This window comes from Blennius ocellaris (genome assembly GCF_963422515.1).
Source record: "Blennius ocellaris genome assembly, chromosome: 18".
Taxonomy (NCBI): domain Eukaryota; kingdom Metazoa; phylum Chordata; class Actinopteri; order Blenniiformes; family Blenniidae; genus Blennius; species Blennius ocellaris.
Window position 1 is genome coordinate 16063790 of NC_137667.1, and position 24608 is coordinate 16088397.

A 24608-nucleotide genomic window follows, 5' to 3' on the forward strand; every position below is an offset into this window, starting at 1 on the left:
GAGAAAAGAGGGAGGAGGAGGAGGAGGAGGAGGAGGAGGGAGTTCACTCATGAAAACATTGTTTTTTTTAGACTGAAAATTAGGTTAATTCACCTGCATAACGCCAACTAACTTTCAGTATCCAAATAAGATGTATCTGTATCATAATATCAAAACCCATCTGTTCAAACCTGCTTATGCTATTTTTTTGGGCACTGTATACTTCATTTGTTTTTATGTGTTGTTTTTTCATTATTCTTATGATATTTTGATGTGTTGATATTTGTATGCTCTTTTTCTCTGTAAGGTGACCTCAAATTAAATGTATTATTATTATTATTATTATTATTATTATTATTATTATTATTATTATTATTATTATTAATAATAATAATAATAATAATAATAATAATAATAATAATAAAATACTATTAACAATGTACCTGCATGTATTTTCTATGTTTAGCTTCTGACTTTGGTATTTGTTGATTTAGACAAAGCTAAGGAATGAAGCTGTTAAAGTACGAAAGAGTAAGAAATATAACACTTCAAGACAAATGCAAACAAAATAGTATAGTGATATTGTACATCCACAGGAAAAAAGGCCCTGGATTTGAACCCCTGAACGTTTGTATTATATTAGATTAGATTAGATTAGATTAGATTAGATTAGATTAGATAGATAGATAGATAGATAGATAGATAGATAGATAGATAGATAGATAGATAGATAGATAGATAGATAGATAGATAGATAGATAGATAGATAGATAGATAGATAGATAGATAGATAGATGAAATATGAGTGAGTGAGTGAGTGAGTGAGTGAGTGAGTGAGTGAGTGAGTGAGTGAGTGAGTGAGTGAGTGAGTGGTGAACTTACTGTAGCAATACATCAAAAACATTGTATTAATATATTGCTGATATTGTTAACCTCACATAGGCTCATGTTCTCAGTCAGGCTCTTCAACCTGCTGCTCTGCAGCCACATTTGGCTCTTTAGTACTTCTTAGTAGCTCACGAAGTCTTTCAGAAAATTATATATAAATAAACATTTTATCTCATTATTGGCACATTTACACACCAGTCATTTTCATGTGGACTCACGCACTTACAGAGCCAAAATGTTGTTTTTTTTTCTTAAAAAAACAAAAACAAAACTCAAATGTGAAAAAAGGAAGGGCGAAAGTGTTAATATCAAGTCCGAAAAACGTTTGAAATTCTAATGAAATGGTTCCCATCTTAAAAATTGTAATTGAAACTTCATGGATGTGTTGTTTTGTTGTTTTTTTTGTACATCAAAACTATACATGAAACGTTTTAACTTCATCTATTTTAAAGGTGTTTTGTGGCTCCACTTAAATTTGATTTGGTGGAAAGTGACAAAAGTCTCTTTTGGTCACAAAGGTTGTGGACCTCTGTTCTAAATAATACGCTGACATATTTTGGGTAACATGGATGAGAGCCTGCACAAGGTGGCAGGAGAGGACAGATAGAAATTGAGGATCTGCTTGTCTGTTGTATAAAGGGAAGCACCATTGACATTTATTTTGGGCTGCATTGTAAAAAAAAAAAATCCCCAAAAACATCACTATTAATGTAAAACATCCTTTATATGTATATTTTCTACAATAAGTTTTTAAATGGTGATTTTAAGAGTTAACTAAAATTCAGAGGCAGTGACTGTTCATTTGTACATATTATATTTGCTTTTTTTTTTTTTTTATTAAACAATCCTACAACGCATTGTCCCGTGGATTGCAGATGTCATGTGGATTATTAGTTTGAATTTGATGAAATGAATGATTATTTTTATTATTTTAATTAATTTATTTCTTTTTGGGCAGCGTTGGCTCCGCCTCCTCCGCCGCTGCGCCTTAAATAGCAGCTGTTTAAAAGCGCCTCACTTTCTCTCCTGGTCTGCTGTGCTGCAACACATTTCCACCAAGTCCCGCGGTCGTCCCCCATCAGCAACACATTTTTTTGTTTTCGTCAACAATAAAGCCTCCTCATCACGCCATGTCGGCCGCCAGCACCGAGACCAGTGCCCCTCTGCCCACCGCCGGCAGCCGCGTCTTCTTCCAAGCTGCGCCCGGAGTGGGCTGCGTCGCGTCCGGCCCCATCACGGCGGACGACCCGGTCCAGAAGAAGCAGGGCAAGGTGACGGTGAAGTACGACAGGAAGGAGCTGCGGAAAAGACTCGTCCTGGAGGAGTGGATCATCGAACAGCTCAGCGAGTTGTACGATTGTGAGGTGAGTGGAGCGAAAAGCGCAAAGCCCCGTTGGCGCGCTCTTCTTCGTCCCCTCCGCTTTAATTCACTTCTGGAACCCCGAATGGGGGCTTTGTGAATTCTGGAGATGTATGACTGAAATGTAATCTCAATTAACCGAATAAAGTTGAGTGAGTTCATCTCCGTTCACGGACTGGATCCAGTTCAGAATCAGGATCAGGATGCGTCGTTTTTGCAGTGATATTAGGACACAAGCACACTCCAGTAATTCCAGTGAAACCGGCGTCTTGTATTTAACACCTCTGTCTTGGCTGTTGGTTTATCGATCTCTTTGTCCTCTGATACCTGCCGGCTTTATGCGTTTCAGGCTGATGCCACAGCAGTAAGTGCCAGGAGGAAATAAAACAAACAAATAAAAAAAAAAAAGACTACATACTGTGGCTTTTTTTTTTTCGTGAAATACTGCTCAGTCTACTTAATCTCTTGTGTGAGCACTTCTCCATCCCATCGTGGATCGAGGAACAGGCCCGGGAGGGAGACGGGGACCGACCGCACGTTTGCGCTTTTTACGCACCAGTCTCACTGGTCTGTTCCGTCGCTCCCAGTGACTGGTATGTCTCATTCCGTTGTCCTCACTGCATGTTGATAAGCAGTGTTGAAACCATTCGCTGTGCTTGACATTCATCTCCGGCATTTTTTTTTTTTTTTTTGGCTCTCAAGCCTAGTGAGGTTCCTCGATATATTGCGCCAGTAACCTATTTAACATGGGCCGTGCAATTAACGCCCGTACCGCTCAAACTGCAAACGTCTGACCTTTTAAAACTCATTTCACCTTCCGAAGGAGGTTCTGGACAATAATGAGAGCCGCATTAATTTGCGCTCTCACGTCTAAATTGCATTGTTTAACATTTAAAGGGGGCGGATGCCACAAGGTTGTGTGTGCACAGGAGAAAGAAACGCGTGTGCGTGCGTGCGCGTGTCGGCCACATACAGTATGCTGCCCCACAGAGCCAAGTTGGGGGGGGGCTGGAGGAAGGAAAAGAAGGGCAGTGGGTTAGGGATGTGCTGATGCTGTGACTCTCCTCACCAGCCAATCACCTCTTCTGACTCTGACCCCCTTCCTTACAGCGGAAGGTCTGCACACACACACACACGCACGCACGCACGCGCGCGCGCGCATATGCACACATGCAGTACACGCCACAGTCTTGCGGTTCGTCTGTCGCCTCGGATCCAGCCAACCAGAGGCAGAAATGGCAGTGTGGGCATGGATTCGCACGTGCCTGAAGATGTATGCGCTCCTACTCAACAGGGCGTGTGCAGCCTGTGGTCACCCATGTGCATGTGGATACATATTAATGCAATGAGACGAGTGTGTGGGAAGAGAAACGCCTGCAAAAAAAAAAATCACAGCAGGGAGCGAGATGTCACCGTGCGTCTCAGTAGTTTATCATTCTGCTGACAAGCCATTGAAATGCTGATATTTCTTTCCCATACCGGGGGAAAATTGGCTTCTGGCATGTGTGCACATAGGCATTATGATTCCCTACAGATCATAACAGCTTGAAACTGCAAACAGTGCTCCAAAAGTGAATGTTTTTTTCTAGAGTAATTTGAAACACAGTTGTGTTCTCTTTTTTTTTTTTTTTTTTTTATGATTGCATTTTGCTTTGCAAGCTTCCTTCTCTCTTTATCGGCCTGCTGTGGTGAACAGGAGCAGAAGTGCTGTCTGAGAGTGGACCGGTTTACATTTCAAAGCCCGCTCAGTTCTCGGCTCCACGTCAGTCTGTTGTCAGCAGGCTCGCTTGATCTACAAGTCGTATGATGCTTCTCCACACTGAACCGTTTGATGTTTGGCATTGGGAAGCTGCACCCCTGCCATGTGGATCCCTGACGTTTGCCTTGCTGTTCCAGAGAAGGCCGCCCCGTGTGGCTTTTTGATTTGTTTAATGCAAATCGTTGTTCAGATGGTTGGTTAAAAAAAAAAAAAAACAACAAAAAAAAAAACCCCTGCAGCAGATCAAAATGCAATCTCTGCTGTGATTTCTGGATGGAGAGCATCGCTTTACTTGAAGCCTCTGCAGTCCCAAATTGAGCAGAGCTATTCCCAGCAGCGCGACACTTGCTTCTATCATACTTTTCACACAGCAAATGAGATAACATCACATGATAGTCCCCTGGCATCGGGCTGGAAGCTGCTTTAAGTGCACAGTGTTTTTGAATGATGTGAGAAAGGATTTCGGGGGACAGGATGTAATGAAAACACTACATCTGTATTCTGACACAGTATTTGTTGAGGTTTCACTCGTACGTGCTGTTGACGCTTTTTTTCCTTTCTTTTTCCTTCATCTGTGCATCTGCTTGACAACGTATGAGCAGGTGGACTTTATGGCGTTCACCAATGCCGTTTGCTCACATGACCGTAAACGGGAAATCACACCTTCCTCGTGTCTGGTGAGGCTTTTGAGCCGAGGCCAAGACGCAGGTGTGTGCCCTGTGTCGTTTGGATGTGGATGCATGAGTGAAGTGACCCTGCTGGACAAGCTTAAAGGTCAGCCTCTGTATCAGTTTCATACGAGAACCTGACACTACATGCACGAGAGACCATTACAAAGCTCTGTGTGTGTGTGTGTGTGTGTGTGTGTGTGTGTGTGTGTGTGTGTGTGTGTGTGTGTGTGTGTGTGTGTGTGTGTGTGTGTGTGTGTGTGTGTGTGTGTGTGTGTGTGTGTGTGTGTGTGTGTGTGTGTGTGTGTGTGTGTGTGTGTGTGTGTGTGTGTGTGTGTGTGTGTGTGTGTGTGTGCTAATGCAGTGGAAAAGGAGTTGCCTTACACAATGCTGGAATTTGGCTCCTGTTTAAAAGGATTGATTTCTGTGTTCGATAAACGTGTGCACATGCAATACTTGTTTACACACAGTCTCCATCTCTTATTCAAACTGTATGAATACTTGGAGTTTTTTGTGTGTGTGTGTGTATGTGTGTTATTTTTTTAATTGGACGATGTGATTATTGAAGCACTGGATTTAGAATAACTGTACAGTGATGTAGTGGTTAAAACTCTTGCCTCACAACAAGACTGTTTTGGGTCGTAGTCCATCCACCTTTTCTCTCGTGGTCCAAAAACGTGCGTGTTAGGTTAATTGGCGACTATAAATTTCCCATAGGAACAACAGTGGCATCAAAACCTGTGCAGCAACCGGAAATATAAACGAACGGTGGGAACTGTTTGTGTTTGGAAGTCATTGCACTCTGTGTCTTTCAATCTCGTTATTAAAATACCTTTGTCCTTTTACTTATTCTCCTTTTGCCCTGAAAGAGCTTCTCCCCCCCCCCCCCCCCACCCCCAACCTCCAGCTCTCTGGGCAATAGCATAATGGAAGGTGAGTTCTGTCAGAGGATGGATTCCCCCTCTGTTCACCCGGGATTTGCTGCCTCTGTTTATTTTGCTGTTCAAAGGACAGAGAAGAGAGAAAGCAGAGAAGAGAGAGACGGGGGGGGTTTAAAGGGGGCGAGCGAGTCGAGGGTCTGAGTGCTCCCGCAGATGCCTATAGTATATCAATGTGTTGATTTTTGTCACGTTGTTGTCTGAGGGGAAAAAAAGAGCCAATGCAACCAAGTTAGGCCCATTGCTCATATTTAGTGGCGGCGCTTTCGCTTCTTTGGGTAAAACTGATAGGTTAAACATTTAATCTGTTAAGGTCTTCAAGTCGGTGTCGGCAAATTCCTTGAAGCCCGCGCGCATGAAAACCCCACAAACACGCCTACTGCGAGGGACTGCATGAGAGTGCAGATGATCGCCGGAGTGATTAAACGGTACAATGTGTCAGCATGGAGAGGAGTGTGAGAGTATCTCAAGTGTAATCGATGAAAGTTATTGAAGAGAAGATGCGTGGCAGAGGGGGGGGAAAGAAAAAAAAAAGGCAGAGATTGATGCGGCTGTAAATCTGTTGTCGGCTTGCTTGTGCTGACTTGTGTGTGTCGTTGGGGTGCACGCTGCAGAATAAGCAGAGGGAGACGTTGCATTGCCCTACTTTTTCATGCCGCGGCTTCACTGGAGCCCCACTCAATGAAGCTTATTCATGTGCACGAGCACAGACACTGTCGGCATCCAGCGCGATGCCCTCGGGCCGGGTGTGTAGATGCGTTTCCACGTTCCAGTCCACGAGTGTGTACGAGGCTGCACACGGGCTCTTCCGAGTCGATGGTGCCCCTCGCCACTATTTGGCACGCATGGGGCGGCGGGAGTATTTTCCATGAATTGATGAGGATGAGGACAAAGTCACAGGTCAGTGTGCACATTCATACGAAATGGAGCAAAGAGAAGTCGGAGATGAAGCGTCTTCTTGATGACCATGCTGATATTTGTGTCTGCTGCTCGCTTTCTCTCTCGATAATCATCACCACAGGAAGGAGGGGGGTTGTTGGTTAGTCTCCACACTGTTTTGTGTGGGAGGGTCCCCAGGCCTTATTTCTGTGCATCATGGACCAAAAAAAACATCAGGGATTGTTATTTATTTATTTAGTGCTGAATTCTAACCCCATCTCACATCAACAATGGCTTCAAGCTACTATGAAATGAACCTCTTCATCTCCGTCCTCTCCTCGCTCTGCTGCGACCTTGTCGGCTAACCTTTCTCCTTGCCTGGCTTTCGTGTTTTGTGGCTGGGATGCGAAGCGGCCGCGTATCATCTGGGTTCCGAGGGATTAAAAAGTGCAATTCAAGCCAACTTCAGCAACAACAAATCGGTTGAGGTATGTTGAGGCGAAACGCAAATGTCGGTTGGGATGACGTCGCCTTTCAAGCAGATACTGCAGAGGTTAAGGTCATGATGACTCCTTAGGTTTCTATTTTTGCAAGTCCCCTTTATAAATATGAATCCCTGTGGCGGCTGACAGATGAGGCATTCCTCTCAGAGCAGCGAAGCACGTCTCAGTTTGACTGATGACGAGAAGCAGCAAAGCTTGATTACCTCATTTAATTTGAACATGGCCGCTCTTTGTTGCAGGGTCTTGAGATCGCTCACGTCTGTCTAAATGAAATGCCAAAACAATACAAGAAAAGGAAACGCAGTAAAAACTAACCGAGGATATTGGAGAAGCTGAGAATGCAGAAATTAGAGTGACGTTAGGAGGATTCTGTTTGGCTTTGCTTACTTTTTTGCAGTGGCATTTATGTATTGGTAGCCGTCACTCATGGCATCGGTCACACCGTGCGGTGTAATGATACCGCGTGAAATCTCTCATACAGTCTGATGATCATCTCTGCTGTCTGTGGTGGCGTCACCATGGCAACAGCCATCCTCAAACAACTCTCATTGCGTGACATATCACTACGACGGCGCGTCTTTTGTCTTTCGGACAGCCACCATCACACAACATTTTGCCGACTTTAATAACCATTAATTTCAGTTTAATTTTGATATCATTCAGTGAGGTTTTTTTTTTCTTCTTTCCTCACCTTGTTGATAGTCTTTAATTTGATTGAATTCCTCATCTTTGGACATCTGTCAAACCTATTATCACACCTTCACGTTCAGCTTTGCATTTTTTTCCTCCAGTGCAATGACAACATTGAAAATCATGTATAGAAACAAACCAATGCGGTAAATTGAATTGGAACAGCACTAATGGTAATTAGGAGTCTATGTCCAGGTCTCTCATGCATGTCTATATGTCAGATCAAAATAATGGGGCCAAAAAAATATTTTCAATGATCTTTTATTGCATTTGTCTGTATCTCTACAGATCCACTGTACACATGATAATGGGACATTTAGTTAGTTAAAAAAGATCAGAACTTTTCTGAAAAACAACCACAGAACCACTTTGAACAATGCAGAAGAACCACCACGCCGTTATTACGGTCAGACTGACAGATTCAGTCGTCAGGAGATTTGGGCGAGCCGGTTATTTGAATCTGTGACCCTGATGCGTTTGTGGATCTGTCCAGGAAAGGTCATCGTTGTGTACCTTATCTGGGCCTGGAGAGGCACACATTTCTTCATGGGGCATTTAAAATTGCTTTGACAAATATAGCTGCTTGCTGAGTGTCTGTGTCCGGGAGGCACTTTGACGCATTTCATGTAGCACCTGCAGACATATGCATGTGCTGCAAAGCAAATCGGAGGTGTTGACAAGAAGACCTCTTGGTAAACAGATATCCAGCAGCTGTTGAAACTGTAATCATAAAAAAAAAACAACAACCCACTGGTAGCAAAGAGGTGTCGAATGTCGAATTTCACAAGCAAATCTGAAGACGAGGGTTAGAATGTTTGTTCTCCCCTTTTGCCCTTTTTACATTTTCCATCCTGCCGGCATTCTCCGCACTTATCCTCCTCTCTCTTGTTTCAACTCCTGACTCACTGGGACGTCCACCCACCAGCCTTTTATCTTCCTCCGCCTCCTTCATCCCTCTGGAATTTATTCCACCGGCACAGTGGCTGCAAGAGAGAGACGCAGATCAGTCACTTTAGGTCTGCCGTTGACACAAATCACACACACTTTCCAAGTGTACCAAAGAGTGCAATCAGTGCGTCAATAATGTGATAACCCTGTCAGGATTGATGCATGGACACCTCAGCCGGAGTATGTTATTAACCTCATAATTGATCAAAAGTCATTTAACATGCGAGTGGCAAGTAATCGAACGGAGAAAAGCAACCGTGAATACAAAAATGCGGCGATGATAAAAGCCTCCGTCTTCATTGACCTCTGGTTTCATCCCCGCTGAACTTGTTCAGCTTCGCAGCGTCGCTAGAGTACCATCATGGCAGTTTGACATGTTCTGCCCAACCTGGGATGATGCCTCTTACCTAGAAGAGTGACAAGTTTGAGATGTAGACTGGTGATTATTAGGTCAATGTATTCTGTACAACTGTCAATGACGTGGTCCCACTTGAATAATTTGGATTCTCTAACCCCGACGAGACTTATCGAAAATGAAGAGGACCATCTCCAAAGCGCCTGCTCAATGGAAACCCACCGCCACAGTGGAAGGAAGAGACGTAATTTCGCTTTACGCACCCGTACACAGACTTCTCTGTCTCCCGACGACGTCTTCCTCCTATAATCACTGGTTGCATTGTGGGTTCGTAAAAACAATTTATAAACTGGCTGTGGACAAACACTGACTCACTCTCTGTAACTGGGTCTGCGAGAGGATGCGAGACACTGTCATCATTCACACATATCTGAGAGGAAGACTGGGAGAGACTGATGATGAGGGGGGGAAAAAACAAAAACAAAACAAATGAAGGAGGCTTCTTGTTTTGACTCTCAAAGTCAGAGGGGTGTGTTCGTGTTTGGGTGTGTGGTTTTCTTGCATGTCCTGAATGACTGTGCACATTCACAATGCAGTCGCCTGTTAAAAGAGCCAAACTCGGTCCACTTTCTATTTTTAGTTGATGATAAATCTCTTAGATGTCCGCCGAATCCATACAAGTTTCTGATTTTTACTAGTTGGTTATTACGTCTGTTGTCTGGTTGAGGGTGTCTGACCCTGGCGCCATCGACGTTTTTATCCCAGCTTGTCTGCAGGCATTGTTTTGCACCGAGGGTAAAGGTCCAGCTGAGCCCCAGCTGTCAATACATTAGCCTCGGGGTAGAACTGTCTGGTAAACAAAACTGTGAAGTAAATCCTGTAAACTGTGAACTAAAACCATAAAACAGATGCTATAATTTCTAGGCTAGACAACCTGCAGCAGTGTGCCAGGCTTTAAATGAGGATTATAACCCAAAGGAAGGATGAAATAAAGTATTTTTTGCTATACATTCTTTTCTTTTACAGCACAGTCAAATGTGTTTGGGTGCTGAGCAACTGAAATTGTATATAGAAGTTGATGAAGAAATTACAATCTACATTAAAGGTAGAATTAAAATGTTTATCAAAAGTGCCTTTTAAATCTTTTTAGAGATGAGCAATTCTGGGTACTTGATGTTACGTCGGGCATCATTGAGCTTTTTGCAGTGCCACTAATTTAGAAAGATATAAAGACGTGTGAACATAAGGTTTTACTGTCATTGCATTTGAAAGTGACACTGAAATGCGGTTGGAGTTTTTACAAACGCAGCAATATAGAAGAGAAAACAATTTAAGGAATGAGTGTAACAATCTGGTACGAAGTGAACAAAACAAAAGCAAAGTGCTAAAATTGACACATTATGAATCACCAGTTTTAATACAGATATGACGCACATAAAATATACTGTACAACAAATGATTTATTATAAACAAATTTAGTATGAAAGTGTTATAAAAATAATTATATACAAACTTAGTATTTGCAAAACGATGGTAATTACAAACAACAACATAGTGTTATTTCCAGGGCAGCCATAAAGCAAATTACAAATATGTGACTATAGGTCAGACTTGGGTATTTTATGGGTAGTGTGTGTGTGTGTGTGTGTGTGTGTGTATATATACACACAAACAACTGAGTTGAACTTTTGACTTAGGATTTCTTTGAATATAATTGACTCGCCGCTGCTCTAAGTTGGCTGCTCGTATGTTTGCTGCTCAAACTTTCCACAAAAGACTTTATAGTTAAAAGTAAACTGGGTGAGTTAAAGAGTTAATAATTTCCTTTCCTTTCATTCGCTCCTACAAAGTAAAGTCTCTATGCGCCCCCCCCCCCCCCCATGAGAGTGAATGACCCAACAAAAGCACAGCGGAGGCTGTGCATCGACGCAGGCAAAACAGACGTGACTTGCATTCGCCGGAAACCAGAGTGAATCAAGGAGTGATATACTGTGACACAGTTCCTCCCCTGTATGAAACTGGACACGTGGGACTGCCATTTGCCCTTGCAAGTCTTCCCTCTTGTGCAGTTTTGGCTCCCCGACAAATGATCTAGCGTCTTCAGAGTGATGAAAGTCTGCGATGCAATCGCCCATGTGCGCCGCTCACTACGCGCCGTGATTGACATATACGAATGATTTGCCAGGGTTTTTTTTTAATAGCCGATACCGTTCCTGATGCGTCCCTCGGTGGGGTTCTCGGGGATTTTGTACCCTGACTTTCCAATCATTAGGTCCCTGATCTAACCTCTGGACCGGTGCCACGTCTTCAGGTTTCTATTGAAGGAACACTTCGGACCGCATGTGCAGGTGGTTGGATCATGACCGACATGGGCCGGGAGCATGATGCCTTAAGGACCATTTGCAATATTATTATTGAAAGTTAGCAAACGCATCGCGATCGAACGATTAAGATATCTACATCACAATGAGCTTGTGAGTTCCAGGGTGCATAATCGGTTATTTTTAACTGCAAATTTCCTCAGAGGATTAATTTCTCCCTCCCAGGCTTCTTTTCCTACCATTTCTCCTCTCTGATATACCGTGTCCTCTGGAGTACAGCTGAATCAGCGTGGGAAAGAGCTTTTGCTGCAGCAGCTAACTTTATCCAGTGAAGTCACATCATCCATGGTGTATGGTTTTCAGCAAATTGCACTGCTGCAGGGCAAGAGGGAGGCGCTGAACGGGAGGGGGGTAGAGAGGACAGGGGAGAGAGGGGAAAGGGTCCTTCATTTGCTTCGATTTAAGCATTTTTTTCCCTTGTACTTTGTAAAACATGAAGTCCTTAGTGAGATCCCAGCGTTGGTTTTTATTTAATTGTGCTTTATTCCTGCTGCACCGTCGTTCGCTCATGTCCTCTCACTCACCTTGATCCACCAAGCTCGTTCTTTTTTTTTTTTTATTGTTTTCCCCCGTCCTCACCATGCACTCGTATGTGCTGAAGTTTAACCTCGTTTCGCTCCGTCTCCAAAGATGAATCCACCCCACCTTGAGGCTCGATGTGACACAGCATGGCATCGAATCGGGAGGCGAGCTGAGCGATGAGGTTTTAGTGTTGTACAATCCTCCTCTCACTTCTGCATCATCATCACTGACCCATTTATCACAGCACTCTCCGCTCTCCCAATATCGTACATGTGTTCTCATTAGTGAGCTCATACATACTTTGTTTTGTTTTTGTTTTTTTGTGCATCATTCACTTTGTTGTTACTCTCGTCTCTGCATGATTCCTCATCTCGCATGCGGATTTGTTTCATTATTTGGCCTGTTTGAAGTCTTCTTTGTCCTGTAATATTTTTGTACTCGACATTTTCTTGTAATTTACAATTGGAACATTTAGCAACACTACACTGCTCGATCCAGTCTCGCAGCGTTGAACCCGCTCCTTCCATCCTTTAGATTATTACACGGATGGACACGGAGTTGGAAATATCGCCACATTATCCTCTTTACCAGAAACCGTGTGGGCTCGCCTATCTGCGCCGGCCCCGATGTGTTTATTTGACTGGGAAAGTAGTTTTCGGTACAGCGTTGCAGTTTGAACGTCCCTGTGCTCTCTGCGCTGAGCCACAGCGCTTCTTTCCCTTTTTACACCCACGCCTGCACAAAGCACACTCTGAACATGTCCAGAGAGAAAGTGACAGCAGTGACGGCTATACTAACCTTGTATTTACACATCATAGGTACCTGACAGCGACTGTGGTCCACCAGCTAAATCCCCCCCCCCCCCCCCCCCCCCCACCGCTTAACTGCCTTCACTGCTGCCGTGATCATCAGTGCATAATTTCTTCATTTAACAGTCATTAACTGTCACCTTTAAAGCTGAGAGGGAATAAACATTAACGATGGGGGGAAGGAAAAAAAAGTTCCGTTACAGCAAAGTGAGGCTTTGTGTGACCCCCCCCCCCCCCCCCACCACCACCACCACCACACACACCCCCCAGGAGGAGGCTGATGTTACATAACGGCTCAGTGCAGTCAACTGCACAAACTGTTTCAGCGTCTTATAGCTCAGAGTGACGTATTGATTAAAACCTGATATGAAGTCGGACTGTTGTCCTTCATTTTTCAGGCACGGCTCCACGTTAAGGGAAGGTATCGATCCCAGCTGACTGCACGCTGGCCAGGTTGCTGCTCCATCACTGTGAAAATGCACAGATTTGACATCTACGCAATAACCAGTCAAAGGTCAAAATAGGTTTTCCTCCACTCGATGACTCCGAAATCTGAGCGGGGATATGTTTGTGTATCTCGAATCAGAATCCAGAATCTTGAAGAAAAGAAATATTCTTTTTGTATGCATCACAAAGTGTAAACTGTACTCATTTCAACAGGATGGGCATGTTCTTGGTTCCATCTTTAAATTAAAAAAAAACTTGACACGTTTGCTGCTGTGAACCCTCGCGCTCCGTCACGTGTCGCCGATCGGACTCGCCGTTTCTGAAGTCGAGCCACGTTCACCGTGTTGTTATTTCAAGCAATTGCATTAGCAGCCAGGCAAAAATCCTTTTCGTAATTATCTCTTCGGGGAGCCTTATTAGCTCTTCAACACTAACTGGTAGTTCTGGTTCACGTAAATTGGGACTGATCGTGAATCACTTCGCCGCGTATGGTGATTCCATATCACCGGGAGTTTTGACTCTTTGTTTTGCGGACAGTGTTTGAAACAGAGGACCGAACCGTGTTTGTGGTGAATCAGCGAGTCGGAGGCGCTCGCGTTCAGCTTTGATTCGCCTCATCACAGATGAAGCAGACTGAAAACGCTGCCGGCTGGTTCACTTTCGCTGAAAAACAAGTCTGGCACACATGCGTGCGCCACTTTCCCCGCACGCCGCAAACACACAGGCTGCCAGTCTTTCTCCGCTCTCTTACACAAAGTCTTCACACAGTTTCTTTCAGTACAACAAACACTTTCCTGCTTGTTTTTTTTTTTTCCCCTCCTCTTTTGCAGACACTATCCTCTCTATTCATGATACGAGTTCTCTTTCACTTCTTTCATCATCACAGCTCTCGATCTGCCTGGAGGGGGAAAAAAAAAAATGCACGAGCACAATTTTGTGTTGCTTCCGATTTAATAAAATTTTCTGTTTGTGTGTGGCTGCTTGTGTCTTCACCCTCGTTTCCACTGTGTGCTGACATCTTGTCACCCCTGACTGTGGAAAAATGACAATTGGCTCGGCCGGGAGAAGTGGGTGTGAACCCGGCTATTTTAGGCTCTCGATCACTCGCAGGACAACATGTTTGGTGTTTATCTGCATGCAACGTGTGAGTGTCGTCTCTTTCCATTCTGCTTGCAGTTACACAATTAGGCTCTTTGGGAACAAAAGCCCTGTGGTTTTCCTGCAGATGGATGAAAGATGGAAATTAAACTTGTGTGTGGATTTGCACGCCGTTGTTCTTCATCGGTCACGGCGTCGGGCTGCTGACATGTGTCATGGTCATGGCCATGACACAGACCGACTGATGGATGAATGGATGGACGGGTCTCCATTATGAAGCTCTGTGCATGAAAACCTGCACCACCACCACCATATTGCACACAGGACCCCCTTGTTTTCTTTTCTTATTTCTTGTATTTGGTGCATTTTGGGGATTTGTCAGGCGTGAACAACTTGACCTCTTAGGAAAGAGTTGCAAAGCTTAATGATATTTAAATTTCTATTTAGTTCAATCTTTCCTCGGGGTATGATAGTGGCTCACCATCATTTTTGTAAACTTTTAAGGAGCTACATTCAGAATACACATTAAAGCTTCTTCTTTTTTTTTCTTCTAGTTATCATTGTGACACTTTCCTGCAAAATCAACTGGCCTTCTATATTTCTATTTCTATTTGTGCGAGTAAAATATTCATTCTATTCCATTCTGAGATGTATCGAGGTCTGAAAAAAGGGATACCATTCATTCTTAACTATTAATATCAGGCGTTAAAATTGAAGGGATGTTTGACATATTGGTGTTCATGTTGTAACTGGAGAAGCGTTCATATAGAGTCCTGTGTTGTATTATATCACCATGTGTCTTACCATCTCCATGCCTTTTTAAAAGGTATTTTAAGTTCTAGACATGAAAGGACAAAATAAAACTCCCATATAAAGTTTGTAATTGTAATGAATTCTAATTGGGTTGTTTTTCAATTTAAAGAAATCCGGAAAGACCAACTTGGCCCAGCTATAGCAACGAAGTTATTTTGCGAAGAAATTGCCTTTTGTTTTCAGCACTCGCTCACTTGTTTTCAGGTTTTCAAGGCGTGTGTGTGTGTGTGTGTTTCCTTATTTGGCTGTCATTTGTTTTGCATTTATATCGCCACGTGTGTGTTTTTTCACATTTCGGCCTCCACACCCTCACCTGTCTTTCTATGACGAGCCGTGCTTTTGTCTCCTTTGTCTTCCCCTGATCCTCTGTATGTTTAACCCTTTACATGTCTCACGTTTTCCTCTCGGAGACTGAAAGTACATGGACAGAACTTTAGCTGGTGCCATTTGAAATTTTTTTTTAATGTTCTCTCAAATACTTACATTTCGCAATAACCACAATTTCAATGTTGTAACGTCAGTTTCTCAAACACACATTAAAATGTTGGGTTTGATGATAAGACGTAGAAAGATTTCAGAGAAAGAGGTCGAAGGGGATGTTCGTCTGCCGAGAGGCTGCTTAAAATGCAGGTTGTGTAAATGCCTCTGAGCAGCTTTGGAATATGGATGAAGGTGTGTGTGTGTGTGTGTGTGTTCAAGAGTGTCAACTTTATGTGAGCAATACACACTAGCAGGGTTTAACCTTCTGAGAGCCCACGGGATTATTCATTTCAATCAGTGTATATTTAGTAAGTGAAACATGTATATTCATGTTTTCTTCATCCACGCCACATGATTCATTTAGGAAATGTCAGAGGTACCGTAATCTACTTCCAGTCAGAATATGTCATGTTTGCCTCCCGAAAGGAGCGGCAACATTTAGTATCGTCATTTCCCAAGGTATAATTGTGAGATAATTCCTTTCTGGACACATCAGCCTTCCCACGCAAAGCTGAACACAGCAGCTGAGCGTTGATGCTCGGAGCTAAAAATCAAAACATCCTTCCGTCCTCGCTGCTCCGTCATCTGAATACCAGAGCGAGCTCCGAGCCGAGCCGAGAGGCTTGAATGTACGGAGTTCATGGTTACTCAGTAGTTATTAAGAATGCTGGTCAGCGTACAGGAAAGAAGGTAGAGAACAGTCATCGGTTTGGTCATAAGGCCGAGGATTGTTTCCATTCAGGTTCTCATCTCGTGTGACATGATGATGTTCAAAACACTAGTCGCTATCACACGTTTGTAGATCCAGCAAAACATTTTACTGCACTTAAAATACTTTTTCTTCCCTTTTTATTGTAGTATTTGACCTTTTTGTATTTTCATCATCATAAAACAACTGGAACTTTCCCAATGTTTTGCAAAAGGAATAAGGTCAGGAAAAGCCACTGGGTTTGAAGCGAATCGGCAGCAGAAAGAACAAATACAAACTGAAAGCGCTGAAGAATTTGTGCCGCCGTTTCTGCCGGAATCACAAGAGCTTTGCATTTAGAGCTTGGGCCGGCTTTACTTATGACAACTTGACTGCATATTCAAGATTAAATGACAGACAATCTTTTATTGATATAGAGGGAATCCACGTGTGATTACCAGTTATCAATTTTGGATTATTTAGCAAAACCCAGTAATGCACTTAATGTCAGAGTAATTGGTTAATGTTGGGGAACCCCCCCCCCCCCCCCCCAAAAAAAAAATAAGTACCGTAGGTTGATAGGGGGAAAAAAAACCTAAAAGGAAAACCTTCTTTTAAAGGCATTTGCAGTAAAGAGATCAAGCTGTGCTGCTTTCATCCACACCCTCGCCAGCACAGTATGACCACTAATAAGTTAATAGGTGAGGTGACTAACACTGATTTTCTCTTTATATTGGCACCTGTGACTGTGTGGGATTTATTAGGCAACGAGTTGATATAGCGAGTGTAAGACTTTGACACCACACCTTCTTCACCAGAACTGAACACTGGCACTGACGGAGAAAACAACTCAGTGTGGACATATATAATTTAATTACAAGCCTCTTTTTTTTTTTTTTTTTTTTTAGAGCAGTGAATTTGGCTGTTGGTTAAGCTTCTTCGCTGCCTGGGTGAAGAAGCTGCCCGTCTGCGTGGTCACTTTGGATTCAGTTCCCAGAAGGGGGAATTCAGTGGGAAGCGTCATGCGGTAGCTCGGAGGGAAGGGTTGCTCCTCCCTGCATATTTCTTTTGCACAAGCCCAGTGGTGAAATAAAATGAACCGAGGAAAAGCAGGACCTTTTGAAGTGGCGCAGAGCCGAATAAATCCCGTACCCACTCGGCCAAGAAATCGCCCATCCCCGACTTCCACGATGACATTTCCATGCCATGTTTGTCGCCATTAGGCAAACGTGAAGTGGACGCTTTCGACAACGGATGTTGATTCATTGTAAGAATGAAGAAACTGGAGAGTGTAATTGAGATTAAAGAAAAACAATGTACCCACAGTTGTCTTTGTAAACACAAATCCAACTTTAATATTCTTGCCGAGTTTCCATTATTTTAATTTCCTGTTAACCTCGGCTCATTTTTGCCGGCTCCTCTCTGCCAGACATGCCTCAGCTTCAGCAGCTCAGTAATGAAGAGTGTTTGTGTTCCAGGAGGAGGAGATGCCGGAGGTAGAGATCGACATCGACGACCTGTTAGAGGTCAACAGCGACGACGAGAGAGCCATTAAACTGCAGGTACGTTCACGATCGGAACCACAGTCCTCCATCACAACGCAGAAAATCTGTTTATGACTGAAGCTGAATTATTTTATACTCGTCAAATATTCATTGTTGCTGTAACGTTTTCTATGGACACGTTTAATTGCCCCGGACAATAAACTAGATGTGCAACAAAGTGGCGTTCCACCAGGAAATCCCCTACCTTATGCTTGTTGTTGTGATGATGATGATGAAGTCTATTCATAAAAGGCTAATTGCATTGCCAGGAATGAGTTTACATCCATCTGACCCATTCACATCCACACTCTCGAGTGATTATGTCGGTAATTGTGTCATATTTAAACACTACTTCTTTCTTCTGTCTGGACACTCCTTAAATGCTCAATGGGATGTTTTCAAGATGAGACATAAGAGGAAAAAAAAAAACACCTTTTCCATTCACTCCCCTGGTAGTTAAACACTAATTCTCAATTGTAAGCACTCGTGAAATAGGCCAAAGAGTGCAATTTTCGCATTAAGCACCTGTAAAAATTACAAATCCAGGAGCTTTAGTGAATTTGAACATTGTGTTGTAACTTGTCTTAACAACTGTTTGTTCTACTGTCTGTGCTCTTTACACAGGAGTCGTTAATAGACTGCTACAAACCAACAGAAGTGAGTATTTTCTTTTTTTTTAATATAGCTGCCATCTGACACATACAATAAAAAGCTCAATATCCGTGACCCAAACAACTCGCGTGGAGATCGAGATTATCGATGCTCACATGGCACAATTTGATTTGTAGTGTCTGGTACAATGACACACAAATGATTTCCTTGTTTTACTGCCAAACTGACCTGATTACAACGAAGGCTAAACAGACCAGAAGCTCACACACACACACACACACACACACACACACGTCTGTGTGTTGCTCGGTGAGTTGAGGGTGAGGTGGGGTTAAGCTATTTTGATGATTAAAAGCGGTGTTGACCAATCACATTACCTCCACACACGGCCCTCTTGCCCAGCCGGGGACTCTCCATCTGTTATCTGAGACTGTGTGTGTGTGTGTGTGTGTGTGTGTGTGTGTGTGTGTGTGTGTGTGTGTGTGTGTGTGTGTGTGTGTGTGTGTGTGTGTGTGTGTGTGTGTGTGTGTGTGTGTGTGTGTGTGTGTGTGTGTGTGTGTGTGTGTGTGTGTGTGTGTGTGTGTGTGTGTGTGTGTGTGTGTGTGTGTGTGTGTGTGTGTGTGTGTGTGTGTGTGTGTGTGTGTGTGTGTGTGTGTGTGTGTGTGTGTGGACATACGAGGTCAGACTTGTGACAACCATTACAAGGTCACTACGGCGGCGTCCGGCCAGGTTGACAGACGCAGATATGCCTCACCGACGCAGAAAGAGACAGGCGAGCGGTAATCTCTTGACAGTGGGAAAGGCACAGATGCCATTACGGGGAAGAGACGGCCGGACGGAGGAGCGAATTGAAAGGAATCGCCAGCAGAGTTTAAGATGATGTGGAGGAAATGAAGTGAGGAAAGGGAGCTGTTGCAGAGGGATGTAAAGGGATATAAGAAAAGACAGCTGGGGATATGGGGGAAGAGAGGAGGCAGAGCGAGGAGGCGGAGGCATCAGTAATTAGGCCATATGTGGTGTCGCCCCCCCTGGTATAATGAGGGGGTTTATATTCCAGCGTATTCGCCACCCTTGTCACACTTATCACAGGCCAGGACAACGCCTTGCTTGTACCCGAGATAAGAAATCCCTTCGCCCAGTTTCCTTCGTGACTTACTGCTCCAGTCATGTAATATTTTCCTTCCATGGCTTAAAGGGCAATACTCAGGTGGACGGAGTTTGCCCTTTAGCAGTTATTTCCTGTTCCTCTTAATCCTCTGTATTTTTCTTTATTCAGCCTGGAAATCCATTTATAATCTAATAGGCTTAATGGGCTATTAGACGCTGATTCTTTACTTCAATATCTAGGATATGAGGATTGTTTTACTTTTAATGCAAAAAATAAATCTATATATTGATAAGAAATATTATACACTACTCATTTGGCTTTCATGAAATTTACGGAAAACGTAAAAAGTTAATGCAACAGTCATATCATCAATCATGCAATGCTGATTTCCTTAACGCAGACACATTATTAAAATAAAAGCCAACAACCCTATTGGGTATGCCAGAAAAACAAATTGTTCATGTCTCAATGACTTGTCATGAGCTCTTGACAATAACGCATCATTCCGTTAGTCATGGCTTGACATATACATCTTTTCAAGATGGAAATTTTGTCAGAGGTTACTCATGTTTTATCATGCCTAAAAGGATTTCTCTTCGACAGTCAATAGTACAAAAAAACGTACTCAGAATCTGAACTTCTGTCTAGTTTATAAAGCCAATCTTTTTTCTTTTTTTTTTTATATAACAGAGTTGTCGATCCATACAGATGAAGCACACTTTAAATGCATCAAGATTTAAAAAAAAAAGACGGTGTAAAAAGTAACTTGCTTGACCCGCTTGCTTGTGTGTGTGTAACTTTTGCCCCTCTTCTTCTCTCCGCAGGACTTTGTCCGCGAGTTGCTGGGCAGGATAAGGGGAATGAGGAAGCTCAGCGCTCCAACCAAGAAGGGCCTATAATGAGATTAATGTCCACCATCGACCATAAATCATCTCTGCTCCAACTACTTAACCAACTCAACATGGACTGTCATAACACACGATTATTTATCGAGACATCAGTAACTATTCTGCCGCTTGCAAACATGCGCCATAAAAGTCATAGAGCACTCATTTCACAATCGCGTAGAGTCAAACGGTGTATTATAATAATTGACTGTTGAAGGTACATAAGCAGAACAAAGCCAATGGGTTTGGATAACTACGTAAACATAGAAGCCTGGAATGTGCCAGACCTACAGCTGTGCTTTAAACATGAACGCCACCTATACTATAACATTACAGAGCCATTTTGTAATAAATAAGTAGAAAACACTTTTCAAAACAGCCATACAGATTAATAAAAAACAAAAAAACAAACAATAAATCTTAAAAGGGAAGGTGGTAAGAAATATGGAAATTAAAAAAAAAAAAAAAAAAAAATTGCAGTGGGTGTGAAATTAGCTGTAGCACTATGTAAACACAGTGCTTCATGTTTTCTGTCATTTTTTTACTGAGGTGTTTTTGCTGTTACAACTTTTAGAAGAAGAAGGAAAAAAAAAAGATGTACTGTCTGTTGCCATTTCTTGTTCATGTGGTTGCGACGTGGTCTTCAACAGTTTTTTTTTTGGTTTGTTTGTCGCCCTCCTTTATTTTCCACTCCCATCAGTGCTTGCAAATGGAAAGATGCTCCGCGGCCTTGTTTTCACGCGCGTTTAAAGAAAAAAACCACAGAGCATCGCCATGTCACATCTGTCCGTTCGTGATGCGTAGACTCTGGAAAGAGCGGGACCGGTGTCCCACCTTTTTTGAGTGTTCTTTTCACCACAGCAAGGCATGATGGGTGTTGCAGTTCTCCGTGTACGAGACTACAAAACCTGAATGATTAGCAGCCTTTTCACTCATCCTGTTTTTTTTGTTTTTTTTTGTTTTATGAAGTTCTTTCATGCCCTCCCTCACCAGAATACATATCAGTTGGTAATTTAGGTTTTAAGCACAAAACCCAAACACTGTAGTCGTTGCTCACCTTGGTTCACTTATTATTCTCTACCAACTTATCTCTCTGATAACGGTTGATGTTGCCTTTTAAGGACATTCAGGATCAGTTCACTTTATACCCAGCACTGAACCTTAACTACTGACGTACTGAAGGCATATGCAGCCGAGTAAGAACTTGAAACTTCTGACACGTCGACCTGTCAAGTCCTGCAAGGGAAGGTGTGCCAAAACTGAGTTATTACACTCTCAATGTCATACGTCACGGAGGCATTAGTGTGACACTGCATCGCCGCACAGATTGTCTGGAAGCTCTTTATTTAAAATTATTATTATTATTATTTTGAAGTGGGCACACAATTTTAGGATGTTTTAGTTACCTCGCTCGGTTGCAGGAAATATGTTACAATGATATAATCCCAAGTTTAAAAGGGTGGATTTTAGTATTTTATTGTTGTAAATGACCTACTGTGCACCAACACGCTCGATAACCTGTAAGCTCTGATACAATCACGACTCTGTTTCTGGGTTGGGCCCAGTTTCATTTCGGTTGACGGTGAACAAACCGGAATGGAGCGGACCTAATCCTACAATGTGATAAATACGCTCGGCTGCCAAAGACAATAGCAGGGCGACGTTTGGTTTCAACACAACACTTGCAAAGCACCCGTCTTGCATGCTAAGAACAGAGGATCAAGAATATATTCTAAACTCATAATCAAGCAAAAAAAAAAATTGTTTTTTTTTTTTTTCTTTAATGTATCGACCATGTATGACTTTGTAGATCTTTTTTTGGTTTTAACACAGCGTGATTGTCACGTTGAAGAAAATCCAGGAGATTTTAATAATGGTGCTGTTTTTGATGTTCTTCCCAGAATTTGGTTGGTTTGAAAAATAAATAAATAAATAAAGGCGTTCCACTGTTGACTGATACTAGAGAAAAAATGTCTGTGAGAAATGTATCTGCTCCTCTCTGAAGGAGCATGTAGTCCAAAGTGGCATCCTCTTTGCATTTCTATTTCTCAGTCCCAACTGTGCCGGGTTGGTTAATTTGCTCAGATATATTTCCCGTGTGTTTCTGGCTCGGTGAAATGGAGAGGAAAAGTCAAAGAGGAAGCCGAGAGGAGAGCCAGGATTCATGTTTAAGTACTCGATACGATTTTCTCTTAAGAAACGGTTCAGGGCAAGAGGCTGATATTTTATAATTCATGGGATTTTGTGCGGAGAGTATTTCGAACGTGTCCATACTAGAAAGCTTTACGTTTGCATGTATTTTTAAAGTAGCATGTTGAGGGGAACATTTTCTTGGCCTAAAGGTTTTTATTTGATTAAATAAAATGCTTTCCTTTTTTATACTTTTACTATTATTAATGATATTATTATTACAAATATATAAATTTTTTCAGCTGCAATTTTGTTTATCTGTACATCCACAACAAGCGTTCTTGTTTTTAAATTGTACTGTGGTGTGTGGTTTGTTTGTTTTTTTTGTTGATAATAAAAATGCAGAATGACTGTTTCATTTAAAATGTTTCAGCTGGTATCATTTAAAAGATGATAATCGATCCTTGTGGGGATGCATTACTTCTTAATGCCGCCATGATCATTCTTTCCTCGAGGCATTTGAAAGGTGTGAGAGAAATGTGGATCTTGAGTGGAGTCGGCTGGATTTTTAACCCAGAAAAACCTTTATCCATCCATCTTCCATACTGTGATATCCAACATGGTGTCATGGGTGGCTTGACTAAATCATTGATCAGTTAATCTCAAATGCATGTTTTTTTGATGAGGAAAACCTGCAAATTACACACACAGATGAACAGAGACATTCTTACTTTGAGGTGGTTCAAGGAAGTGCCAAAACTGCATAAACATGCAGAGGCACAGTTGTTGATTCCCCTTCTCCCAACCTTCCAGCAGCAGCCAGATGTTGACCGTCTGCACTGTTGGCGCAGGTAAAAACAAATGAGCATAATTGCGCGACAGCGGCGTGCTCCCCGTGGCACACCGGGGCTTTTGGGGAGTTCAGTGTGTTGAGATTCATGTGTTCTTTCACGTGACTCGACTTCAGCACTGGGGCCGTATTAAAGCATCATGGTGGCCAATGTGTTCCCCCTCAGTGCCACACTGGCAGTAGTTTAGTAGGGCACTCTGGTACGCTGTCTGATTCTGTAAAGAGCTCATCAGGCTATGACATGATTGCTCAACGTGCGCATGAGTAGCCTTTCTCTGCAGCGTGTCTAGCCCCATATGGATGAGCAGACTGGCCTACTGTACACTGTTGCTAGGTAGTAGAACGTGGTAGTGTTCATTGATTCACAAGGCAGGTTTGGGAATGCCTAAAAGGCCAATTTGTGAGTCTAAAAATGCAATTATTGCCATTGGTGAATGATTTGTGAGGCGAGGCATGACTTCAAATGAAAACTCATGTTTGTAGTTGTTGAGCATAGTCATGTGGAAGAATATAGGCCAGTCTAGAGGAGGCAGACAGAGGAAACATGCTTCTCCCCCCCCCCGCAGAGAACGCCGTAATGAAGGTCTTCAGATTCACTGACACACATTCCCAAACAGCCCGGTGGATTTTCACTGCAGGAGCTGCGGGATTGCTCACACGGCCACTGATGCTGCTGCAGAGTATTCGGGCGAACCTGGAGCCAGAGCGAGCTGCAAGCGGCAAAACGGGGGACGCGTGTGCCTTTAAATTCCATGACCCACTTTTCACAGCTGGGGCTGACTGGCAGGGTATGCTGTGCACGCCGCCTTGAATAATTGGGACTGCAAGGTGAATGTGAGGAGAATAGTTAAGGACGGGAGCCCTCCCCCCCTCCCCCTCCCTCCATCCATCCGTCCATCCAGCACGCCTGGCTCAGTCAGCTGGCTGCACACCAGCAAATCTCACACCAGCACAGTCCTCAAGTTGCTGTCGGTCATGCTGCTTCAGAGAGATGGAATGAAGACGGTGGCATGACAGAGGGGAGAAGACGTATGGGTTGTCTTCAATTAAACAAGACTGGCATGAATGAATTTGTAGCGCCTTAATGATCCATTATCAGATTGCTTTGTCAGACCGAAACCTTTTCAAGGAGCACAGGAGACTACAAGGCAATATATCCTCTCCTCCGGCTCCTGCTGTAGATTTTCTGTCCTCCCATCCCCCTCTTTATGTTCACTCTCTCCCATATTTTCATCTGCTTCTGGCATTCCTATTTCACTATATCTCCCCCAC

The 24608-nt window shown here is 43.0% G+C and overlaps 1 protein-coding gene across 1 annotated transcript; it reads left to right on the top strand.

The window, feature by feature from the left end:
* Positions 1 to 1912: 1912 nt before the first annotated feature.
* ppp1r14c (protein phosphatase 1, regulatory (inhibitor) subunit 14C) lies at positions 1913 to 22905 on the top strand. The gene is made up of 4 exons (XM_080513551.1): positions 1913 to 2231; positions 17684 to 17767; positions 18374 to 18406; positions 20294 to 22905. The coding sequence occupies exons 1-4, from the start codon at positions 1998 to 2000 to the stop codon at positions 20366 to 20368; spliced, it is 426 nt and encodes a 141-aa protein (XP_080369677.1). The 5' UTR covers positions 1913 to 1997; the 3' UTR covers positions 20369 to 22905.
* The last annotated feature ends 1703 nt before the right edge of the window (positions 22906 to 24608 follow it).